The sequence below is a fragment of the Physcomitrium patens genome, chromosome 7, assembly GCF_059467195.1.
Source record: "Physcomitrium patens ecotype Gransden chromosome 7, ASM5946719v1, whole genome shotgun sequence".
NCBI lineage: Eukaryota > Viridiplantae > Streptophyta > Bryopsida > Funariales > Funariaceae > Physcomitrium > Physcomitrium patens.
Genome location: NC_143416.1, coordinates 10,149,707 through 10,161,750, shown reverse-complemented (window position 1 = coordinate 10,161,750; position 12,044 = coordinate 10,149,707). Strand labels below are relative to the sequence as shown.

At 34.6% G+C, this 12,044-nt stretch overlaps 1 protein-coding gene across 10 annotated transcripts; it reads right to left on the bottom strand.

Annotated features, from left to right (window-relative positions):
- Positions 1–7,816: 7,816 nt before the first annotated feature.
- Positions 7,817–10,462, bottom strand: LOC112284257 (uncharacterized). 10 transcript variants are annotated; one of them, XM_090251944.1, is made up of 5 exons: positions 10,214–10,462; positions 9,759–9,877; positions 9,307–9,438; positions 8,996–9,080; positions 7,817–8,614 (listed from the first exon to the last, which is right to left on the bottom strand). In XM_090251944.1, exons 2-4 carry the CDS (start codon positions 9,847–9,849, stop codon positions 9,019–9,021), a joined length of 285 nt encoding a protein of 94 aa, XP_090108070.1. In that variant the 5' UTR covers positions 9,850–9,877; positions 10,214–10,462; the 3' UTR covers positions 7,817–8,614; positions 8,996–9,018. The 10 variants fall into 10 exon arrangements, with proteins under 10 accessions (XP_090108070.1, XP_073391146.1, XP_090108072.1 ...); XM_090251946.1 differs by having other exon boundaries at positions 7,998–8,614; positions 8,986–9,080; positions 9,307–9,408; positions 10,214–10,377; XM_073535043.2 differs by having other exon boundaries at positions 7,998–8,614; positions 8,986–9,152; positions 10,214–10,350.
- Positions 10,463–12,044: the final 1,582 nt, after the last annotated feature.

The following is a 12,044-nucleotide window of genomic DNA, read 5'->3' as shown; positions in this document are numbered from 1 at the left end:
TGGACAATTCAATACCACAATAACAATTAGGTTCCTCTCTTTTTGCTCAGCCTGTCCATTACTTTATTATTCTTCTATCTTTTATCCCTAAGAAACTAAAATTTTTAGTATTATTAGATTCAGGAGCATCTCCTTGCTTTTTGGATGAAAAATTTGCTAAGCGTCATGAGATTCCTCTAATATAAAAACCTAAACCCATTCACGTAGAAGTAATAGATGGATGACCTTTATTGTCTAGTAGTGTCACCCATAAATCAGAACCAATAGAAGTGACGTTTAAAGACCATAGTAGTTATATTATTTTCAATATTATTAGAATCCCATCAAATCCTATTATTCTTGGTCTTTCTTGGTTAGGAATGTATAATCTATCTATAGATTGGAGGTTACAAAGGATGACATTTCCTATAGAACATTCTGAGAGTAAGCTTATTAGAAGATCCTGAATCAAAAAACCCTTATTTATTAGAGCAAGAGCATTTGTAACATCATCCAAAGAAGATACATCATTTGTCATTTATGCAACTCCAATTAGCGGAGAAAAGATTTCGATAGCAAATATATCGGAGCAATATAAGGATTTTGAAGACGTGTTTCAAAAGAAGAATGCTGACATGCTACCGGAGCATCGACCATACGATTGTGCCATAGACTTGCAAGAAGGAGCACAACCACCTTTTGGCCCAATCTACAATTTGTTGCAGACGGAGTTAGTTGAGTTGCGGAAGTACATTGATGAGAATCTAGCCAAGAACTTCATTCGTTATTTGAAGTCGCCAGTTGGGGCACCAATCTTATTTGTGAAGAAGAAAGATGGCTCACTATGGATGTGCGTGGATTATCGAGATCTCAACAAGATGACAAAGAAGAATCGTTATCCATTATCTTTGATATCAAGTCTTCTAGAGTAACTTTGGCATGCAAGGATCTTTACAAAGATTGATCTAACGAGAGCTTATAACCTCATGCATATCAAGGAAGGAGACAATGAAAGATAGCTTTCCGTACAAGGTATGGCCATTTTGAATATAATGTCATGCCTTTCGATCTTATCAATGCTATGACGGTCTTTCAACACATGATGAATGACATCTTTCGAGAGCACCTTGACAATTTTGTTGCCATCTATCTAGATGATATTTTGATATTTTCCAAGAATGTAGAAGAACGTGAAAAATATGTTCGTCTAGTCCTCAAAAAACTTTGCAAGCGAGGACTTTACACCAATTTGGAGAAGTGCTTATTTAACCAAACTGAGATAGAATTTTTGGGATTCATTGCAACTACAGAAGGCTTGAAGATGGACCCTAAGAAGGTGGAAGCAATCGTATCTTGGAAAGTTCCAAAGACTATTAGAGATGTACAATGCTTTCTTAGCTTTGCTAACTTCTATCCGATCTTCATCAAGAATTATTCTCAAGTTTTTGCTCTGCTCACTTGGTTGACATATAAAGACAAGCTTGAATGGAGACCTCTAGCGGAAAAAATATTTCAAGATCTTAAGACGGCATTTACTATGGCTCCAATCTTAGTACATCTAGACTTTACAAAGGCCTTCTATTTGGAGATTGATGCTTTAGATTTTATTATGGAAGTTGTACTTTTACAGATAGGCGCAGACAAGAAGCTTCATCCAATTACATTCTAGTCTCGAAAGTTTTCTGCTACCGAGATCAACTATGAGATCCTTAATAAAGAATTTCTTGCGATAGTGAATTCTTTCCAAGAGTGGTGTTACTTTCTCGAAGGAGCTCCGCATCCGGTGACCGTATACACGGATCACAAGAATTTGAAGTACTTCATGTCGGCTCGGATTCTGAATTGTCGTCAAGCTCGATGGAATATGTTGCTATCTAGGTTTGACTTTGTTATTATTTATCAACTTGGAAAGCAACAAGGACTATCCAATGTATTATCAAAGAGTTTGTATCTAGCGCCAAAGGCTAGAGAAGCAGCATTTGATCAACAATGTACAACATTGTTGAAATCGAAACAATTTAAGATTTACTTTGCTATAGTGCTAATTAATGCTGACTTCCTCAACCATGTACGTACTGTGACTATTAGAGATTTTGTAGCCCTCGATATCACGCAACGTGTCAATAATGACAAGTTCAAGGTGGAAGGAGATCTTTTATACTTTGAGGAGTGGTTGTATATTCCAAAGAGACCAGCATGACTCCAAGTTCTCCAATCTCGATATGACTTTCTAACTCCGAGACATTTTGAATTCAATAAGACCTTAGAACTTATTTCTTGAGATTTTTGGTGGCCCCAAATGTGGAAGGATGTCAAGGATTTTGTCCTCTCTTGTGACATTTCTTCAAGATCTAAGAACCCTCACCATCGTTCTTGTGGTCTTCTTCAACCATTGCCTATTCCACGTTGGCCATGGTCTTCAGTTTCTATGGACTTCATTATGGACCTGCCGCCATCGAATTCATTTGATAACATCTTTGTTGTGATAGATCAGCTTACAAAGATGGCACACTTTGTTCCTTGCAAGAAAATATTGTCAAGAAAAGACACAGCAAGGCTCTTCCTTGATAGTGTGTATCGATATCATGGTTTATCAGATGATATCATGTTTGATTGAGGAACCCAATTCGTATCAAAGTTCTGGAGATCTCTCTTTGAGATATTGAAGGTGGATATTAAGCTTTCTTTGGCTTTCCATCCTCAAACTGACGGCCAAACGAAATGGATGAATGAAACTTTGGAGCAATATTTACGATACAGCATCAACTATGAACAAGATGATTGGACTTCATATCTATCGTTAGCCGAGTTTACATATAATAACATCCTTCATGCGTCTAGTCAATAAACACCATTCTTTTCCAACTATGGATATCATCCAAAACTTGATTTGTTGAGTCCATCAACCAATAACAACCCGGTAGCTGAAAGATTTGTGAAATAATTATCGGAGCTTCAAACTATGTTGAAGCTTTAATTGCAAACTGCCCAAGAAGCTTACGAGGCATCTGCAAACAAATTTCGAAATCAGGCACGTACTTTCAAAATTTGAGATAAAATATGATTGCTTTGATAGAAAATCAAAACGAAGTGGCCATGTGATAAGTTGGACTACTGGAGATTGGAACCATTTATATCTAGAAGCAAATCAATTCAGTGGCATACCATCTGGGATTACCAGCTACTATGAAAGTATATCCAATCTTTCATGTTTCTTTGTTGGAGCCTTATCAAGACTCATCTTTTTTTGGAAGAATGCAATGTCTGCCACCTAGTATTGAAATTGAGAACCACGAGGAATACGAGGTGGAAAAGGTACTAAATTTGTGGCATAAGTGGGGGAAATTGGAGTACCCAATGCATTGGAGCAGCTATGATATCAATGAGCACACATGGGAACTAGCGAAAAATCTTATCAATGCGTTGTAAAAGGTATAGGAGTTTCATCGACGCCATCCTTAGAAACCTAAGCCCTTTCAATGAAAGTTTTTTAGTGAAGTCCCTTCTCCTTGAAGCCTCTTAATCCTCGGCCTTACAAAGAAGGGAGAGAAGGAACCTCTAAAAGACATAGTTAGAGACTATAAATCTGTAACCTGAGCCCATTCTTCCATGTTTAGTACTTATTTTTTCATTTTGATATGAATAGCCAAGAGATAGATACCATACCAATCATGTCCTCTCAACTGAGTATATCTCGAAGACGACTCCAACATGAAGAACCACTTGTACCACAAAGACGATGGAGGATACTTAGTAACAGGTCGCTAGTGATTGTGTTTGAGGTAGAATCTGCCTATGATAATCTTCGCGAAGGAGTATTTTCAGGGCATTTTTACAATGAAGACACAGAAGTTCATGCCTGGTCAAAAATCAAAGGCATAGGACACTATCATTGGTTACAAGGACCAATGAATTACTTGTCACGCAAACAATAATTGGAGTATATTGCAGATACTATGCAACAAATTTTTAACTTCTTACATTGATACTGACTCGCAATAGGAATGCTTCTCGAAGACCTCAAAGTTAAAGGGGGGGTGATATCAAAGACATACAATAGGAAGTTGTAGAAAATTCTAGAAGGTTTTAGAGAAGCTTTGTAGTTTGTAGAAGCTACTTAAGAAGTTTTCAAGCTTGTGGAAGGTGCTTGAGAAGCTTCCTAACTCATAGAAACTGCTTGAGAAGCTTTCTAGCTTATAGTATATATAAGAACCGAGATTGAGAAAATTCTCAATCTCGATAACACACCTCTTAGAGCTTTAGCTCACCTCTCTAGTGTTGTTCTTATACTCATCTGATTAATCTAATTCTTGTTGATTCTTCTTGAGCTTCTTGTTTAGATTTTCAATCAGTATTCTAAATTCGTGACAATACGATGTATAATATTTCTTTAGATTTGCTAATTTCTATCCAATATTTATCAAGAATTATTTCCAAGTTGCTACTTCTTTTAGTCAATTGACATCCAAAGATAAATTAAAATAGAGACTTCAAGCTCAAAGGGCTTTTTAAGATTTAAAGGCAATTTTTACTACAACTCCAATCTTAATGCATTCAAATTTTACAAAGGCCATTTATTTGAAGAATGATGCTTCCAACTTTGCATTAAAAGTTTTACTATCACAAATAGAAAAGGATAGAAAATTCCACTTAGTTATATTTTAATTTCAAAAGCTTTCAACTACAAAGTTTAATTATGACATTTACAATAAAGAGCTATTTGCGATTATAGATTCTTTCCAAGAATGATGTCACTTTGTTAAAAGTTGCTATATATATTGTGACTATGTATACAAATCACAATAATTTAGAATATTTCATGTCAATTCAAATTTTGAATCGTCACCAAGCTCATTAGAATATGTCATTATTTTGTTTTGATTTTGTGATTATATATTGACCAAAAAAGTAAGAAAGACTATAAAATGCTTTATCAAAGAGATCATATCTTATTTAAAAGATCAAAGAATAAGCATTGAGCAATAATATACGACTCTCTTCAAGTTAGAATAATTTTAATTTTGTGCTACTTCTATGGTTATACCTACTCATTCAAATTTTATTAAATAAATCCATATAGCATCACCTAAAGACACATTAGTTTGTAATATCAAGCAATGTCCTAATAATAAAAAGTTAAAATTTGTGGAAGATCTTTTCAATTTTAAAGATCATTTATATATTCTAAAATGACCAATGCAACTTTGTGTTCTTTAATTACATCATGATTTTATAATTGCAAGGCATTTTAGATTTAATAAAACATTGAAGCTTATCTTTCAATATTTTTAATACCCTCAAATATAGAAGGCCATGAAGGACCTTCTTTTTTCTTGTGTGACATTTGTTCAAGATCCAAGAATCCTCCACATTATCTTTATACAAACTTCTATAGCTAATGCCAATTCCAAACTAATCATGGTCTTTAATATCAATGGACTTCATTACTAAAGTACTAACATCAGCTATATTTGATGCTATTTATATTATTGTAGATTGACTTATAAAGATGGCACATTTTATTCCATGTAAAAAGATAATTTTTGGAAAAGAAATGACAGATTTTTATATATATATATCGATATTATAGCCTATTTGATGACATCATTTTTTATTAAAGACCTCACTTTATATCAAAGCTTTGAAAATTCCTTTTTAAAATATTGAAGATAGATACCAAACTTTCATCTTTCTTTTATCTTCAAACCAATGGTCAAAGAAAATAAGTCAATGAAGTTTTGGAGCAATATCTGCAATGTACCATCAACTAACAACAAGATGATTGGACCTTATATCTATCTTTAATAAAGTTTGTTTATAATAATATTTTTCATGCTTCAATTCAAGAAATATTATTTTATATTAATTTTTGGTTATCATCCAAATCTTGATTTGTTAGGTATATTAAAGGATAAAAATCCAATAACTAAAGATCTTACAAAATAATTATCATAGTTCCAAATAACTTTGAAGTTCCATTTATATGAAACTCAAGATTCTTACAAAGCATCTTTAGATAAATTTAGAAAAGAATCTCCTACTTTTTAAATTAGAGATAAAATTTGGCTTCTTTGACAAAATATCAAAACCAATTGGCATTTGATAAGTTAGACTACCAAAAACTAAGACCATTTTGTATTCAAAAGCAAATCAATTCAATAGCTTATTGGTTGGAACTATCTACATCTATGAAGGTAAATCTAATCTTTCATATTTCTTTTTTAAAAGCTTATATAAAATAAACTATTACAAGAAGAATACAACCATCATTGCCTTACATTGAAATAGATAATCATGTGGAATATTAGGTAAAATAAGTCCTTCATTTTCAATGAAGAAGAAGCAAGTTGAAATACTTTATTTATTGACATGGTTATAATACCAATAAGGGCACATAAGAACTAGTAGAAAATCTAATTAATGCATTATAAAAGGTACATGAGTTTCATTGTCACTATTTCAAAAATCTAAACCTACTTTAAAATGACTTTTTTATGAAGTTTCTATTAAGATATTGTATTATAAAAAATTTTAAAAAAACAGGTATTGCTCACAACAACCTTAGAAATTAGCCTATCCAATTTATGTTCTAATAAATTGAATTAAAGAGTATTTAGAGAGTCTTTAAATCATAAATCTCAAATAGAGTCAGAGCAGGGGCTTTTCTTATCACAACTACTAAATTAATTGTTCCAACTCTCACAACCTTTGCAAGATCATCCTTGAGATGAAGTTGGGCCTTCTCAAAGAAAGAAACATCTACACTATAGTCAACTCAAATAGAGTAACCTCCAAAATCATATTCAAACTTTCATCATTCTATTGCAACTTAATATAATAAACCCTAATAGAATCGAAGTAACTTTTCACACATGTTTTGAAAGCCTTAATGCTAGCCAAATCCAAGGAATAGGTCTTCTATAACCAAATGAAGATGATTATTATTGCTATCTGAGTGAATTAGTCTATCTTTTCAATAGAAATCACAACATATAATGTAGCTACTATTGAACAATTCCTTGAATTTTTAGAGATGTAAAATTGATGTTCCTTGTCGAACTTGGAATTAAAAAAAGAAATGATGTTACAAGCATCTAATATAAGATTTTAAAAATATTCTTTAAATATTTTATTAGATTCTATAAGTTTTTTAAATATTTTTAAAATATTTTAATAAAATATTTTCAAAATATTTCAACAAATTCTAAAAAGTTATAAGAAAATTAAGAAAGTTATTTAAGAAATATTTTAAAATTGCTTCATTTCCAAACAATATGAAAACTTCTCAATTAACTTTTTAATACCTAATATATATATTGGAATCAAGGACGAAGGAATTCTTAATCTCAACAAAATGTTTCTTCAAACTTTAGCTCACCTCTCAGTATTCATCTTATACTCATCTAATTTAATCAAGTTCGTGCTAACTTTCTTGTAGAGACTCTTTTGTTCAAATTCTTATTTGGTCTTCTGTATAATATATTTGTGACACAATATATATTAGAACTTATTCACTCTAATATAATAAGTATTCACTTCCTAAAACATATCTCTAAGTAGATTAAGATATTTTATAGTATTTGTTGATAATCATTTAAGGAAAAGTTGACTTTACTTCTTAAAAGCAAAGGGACAAGTATTCAACAAATTTAAAATATTTACAGAGAGAAGAAAAAAAAATCAAAAACAAAAACAAAACAAAACAAAAACAAGGAAGAAACTCAAGATACTTAGAAGCAATAGAGGTGATAAATTTCTATCAAAAGAATTCAATGACTACTATGAAAAGAATGGAATACACAAACAACTTTTACAACCTAGATCTCGCAAAATGGAGTTGCAGAAAGGCAAAATTGAATATTGGTGGAAAAAGCACAAAGCATGGTGTTTGAAGGAGGCACGCCTAATTTCTTTTTAGAAGAAGTAATCAACATAGCCAATTATCTTGTAAATCACTGCCCTATACAAGCAAATTAGGGAATCACGCCTAAGCAAAAGTACACAAAGAAAAAATCAAATGTAAGTAATCTCAAAGTTTTTGGTTGAATTTGCTATGTACATGTATCAAAAGAGGAAAGAAGCTTGTTTGTAGGATATGATGATTTTACCAAAGCTTACAGAATGTATGAGCCTGAGAAAAAAAAAAAATCTCATAACATGTGACTTAGTGTTTGATGAGAGTCGAATCGGTTACCACCACCTAAAGCAGAGGTTATCAACAAAAGACAACCCCTTTGACTTCAACCTACCATCACTCGACATAAATTGCAAAAACAGTGAAAGCTCATCCAAATTTGGCACCAATCAGACTCACAAAGAGAAACCATATACCTCGGACGAGCAGCTGCGCCTCGCTAATTCTGAAGACACAGAAACTCCGCAGCCAATGATACATCGCAGCAGAAAATCAACAGTAAACAAGGACGGTGCATCATTGCGGGACACCGATACTGATGAAACTGAACCTCAGCGTTCAGCAGAACATCACAAAAGACAAGTAACAAAAAAAACAAGGGAAGTGAATTGTTACGGAACCTAATACCAACGAACAGATATCCTGTGAGCGACCGAAGACCTTCAACGCGGCTTAAAGATCACATCACATTCTCCGCCAAACTAGGTGATAAAGAAGAACCTGCGAGTTATGAAGAAGCCATCATCAGCAAAAACTGGCGAAGAGCAATAGCGGAAGAAGTGAGCTCTATACACAAAAATAAAACTTAGGAGGTAACGGACTTATCTATAGAAAAACGACCCATCATAGCAAAACGGATATTCAAAACAAAAAGAAACACATAAGGAGAAATCATCAAACACAAGGCCAGAATTGTTGCACGAGGTTTTGAACAAATCGAAGGAGAGGACTTCTACAAGACTTTTGTCCCGGTGGTTTGCTGGAACACTATCCGCACAATTATTGCACTTGCTGCACGCAGGAAATGGGAACTAAAACAATTTGAAGTAAAAGTTATCTTTTTAAATGGAACAATAGAGGAGGAAGTGTACATGATAATACCCGATGGCTTTAGCGGAAAAAATTCAGAGGGGAAGGTTGCTTGGCTGAGACGTGCACTGTATGGGTTGCGTCAAGCACCCCGCACCTGGTACAGCCGAATTGATGCTTAACTCACACGCGAACTGAATCTGAAAAAGAGCGCCTCCGATCCGAGCCTCTGCTTCTCCATTGCACACAAGAAATACACAGTTGTTCTACTCTACGTGGACGACTTTATTTTAACTGGTGACTACCAAGAGGAAATTGGCAGAATGAAGACTCAATTCAAAATTGAATTTGAAATGACTAGTTTAAGCAGGGCGGCGCTGTACCTTGGAGCCAAGTTAACATACATGGACGAGGGGATCTTTGTTCACCAACGCGGTTATCTGCTGAAACTTCTGAAGAAGTACGGAATGGACAACTGCAATTCACTGAAAGTGCCAATGAGCCCCAGTGTTCACCTGCATGAAGAAATGGACTCTCCTCATGAATTTCAAATTATACCAAGGCATGACCTACAGTTTAATCTAGGCCACAAACACAAGGCTCGACATCTCATTTGCAGTCAGGTGTGTGAACAAATACATCACTCGACCGCAAGAAACTCACATGAGAGCTGTGCGAAATATTTTCCAGTACATCAAAGGAACTCTGAACTATGCTCTATTTTACAAATACAAAGATACGGAACCACTGATCTCCTACGCCGACGCCGACTTTGCCCGAGACAGAGACTCTTTAAAATCCACATCTGGAATATTACACAAGCTTGGGGGCTCACTTGTGGATTGGTGCAGCAAAAAGCAATTGACAGTGGCCCTCTCCACAACGGAAGTCGAGTACCGAGTCTTCACCGAAGCAACTCGCGACATCGTGCATTTGCGGCGATTACTAACAGAACTGGAAAGTTGCAAAGAAACATCCACACCATTAAAAAGCAACAACCAGAGTTGTATCAAACTTGTTCACAACCCAGTTCTCCATGTACAAAGGAAGCACATAAAACTCCAACATCACTATATATGGAAAAAAAAACATCTGCTGGAGGCATAGAAGTCAACTACGTCCCCACGACTTTACAACAAGCCGATATCCTCACTAAACCCCTAACTGCATTCCAACACACTAGCCTCCTGGAAGACATTGGTCTGCGGCAACTGGCTTGCTAAACTTTGCTGAGTTCTTGCATCTCAGCCACTAGCAAAAAAAACAATTCTGGCACCAAGAAGGCTTAACTACGGCGACCACAACCGCCGCTTAAGCTTTCTCTTCTTGGCCACGAAAGAATCACCAATACGGGGCAACGCTCCGATCCATAGAACAGTCACAGATGCACCACCGAATCAGACGCTCGATACCGATTTCCAGCTGCCGTGTGTGATACTTCCGTCAATTTATTTTGGGAATTCCTGCATTTTGGGAATTGCAGTATAGGCGATGGAGGAGCTATTGCGAGGAGAAGATTGCAGCTTTGATAGGGAGACCCAGGCCGCGGAACCGCGTCAATGAACTGTAAACCAAGACCTCGCTGTCCTGGAACACAAGTCGCTAATCTTTCTCCTTCGTCCCACAAAATCAAAAGAATTTTTTTACCACTAAGAATAATTGATACATAGCTACCGTATTTGCACGACTGTTTAGTCAGTAAATTGGCTAAAATTATATTGCAGAGCTTTACACATATGGTTCGATCTCAGCTGTGTGTCACCTCTGGGAGGCCCTTGATGACGCTAATTTAAGCTAACTTTGAACTGGCTGTATTTCATGATCATTCAACAGCGTTGTTGAAATTTCTGCAAGAATATCTTCAAACTAAAGTTACATATTTCAAATGACACACATACAATCAGCTTCATTGTGTTTTTCGCCAATGCTTTATGAATCCGACTTTCAAAACTCAGTTCTTTATTTAATATAATCTTATTATTATTATTATTATCATCATTAATATTAAGTTTATTGATGATTTTGAATTGGCGTTAATTCTATCTTAACCTTAGCAAACATATATCATTTTCATAAATTATGAACTAATATGGGTGGTTTGAGATAAGATTGAACCTGTGACCCACCAATTTAAAGTAAATGTGTGTGTGTGTGTGTGTTTTTTTTTTTTTTTTTCCCCATAAAATCCCTTCATTCATCAATCACATTAAAACTCAACAAGAAATACTAACACTAAGTAACATTAAGAAATGTGATAACTATGAGACTTTCTTAGTTTAAAAGAGTTCTTTATCAGTACTTGCGCAATGGAATTTTGAATTTCTTTCTGGTTTGGAATCTAGAATTTATTTTTTCTTGAATTTCCTCTTAAACACACCTAAAAGACAAGGTCCTACCTTTTTCTTTTCTTTTTTTCCTATACATAAATGCAGAGCTAAAATCATTGGCTCATATAATCTGACATATAGTACCCAGAATGAAAAATCATCATGGAGGTTGCACCATTTCATCTGTCCAAACCACTTTACTAGGGATCAACTTCATATTCACACTAGTACTGCCATAGAGAGGGTAGGTTCTAATTTTAACAGCATGTTTCTAAGCCGTAGAATTCCATTCAGAGCAACAATCGAGTTGCAGTCCTGGTCTAACTGAAACTAGCAGTACAACATGGGGATGTGTGAAATGTCTGGTCTCAAGACAGTGTTACCTAGGCACAATTCAGTAGCTAGTTAGTGCAAAGTTAGCTGATTTTTTAAATTTTAAATTTTTGCACAAAAACATGATGTAACGGATGCATTGATAGAGTAAAAACAAGTTACAAAAAGACAAAGTAATTTCTGGTATTCAGTCAGATAGATTTAAGAGTACTGTGTGTGATGAAGATTGTTATTGCTCTCTACTCAAAGCTACACTTTCATGTATTACAAGACCACATTTTATACTCTCAAGTTCCATTTAGTTACCTTAGTCTAGAGCCAATTAAGTGTTAAATCATCCAAGATTTGCCCCATTTGTTGAGGAGATTTGTATTATGTTTAGAATGTTTGGAAGCTTCTTCATCAACTGATTTGTCCGGATTCTATTAAACCTTTCCAAATCAGACTTCTAGTGTGGAGGT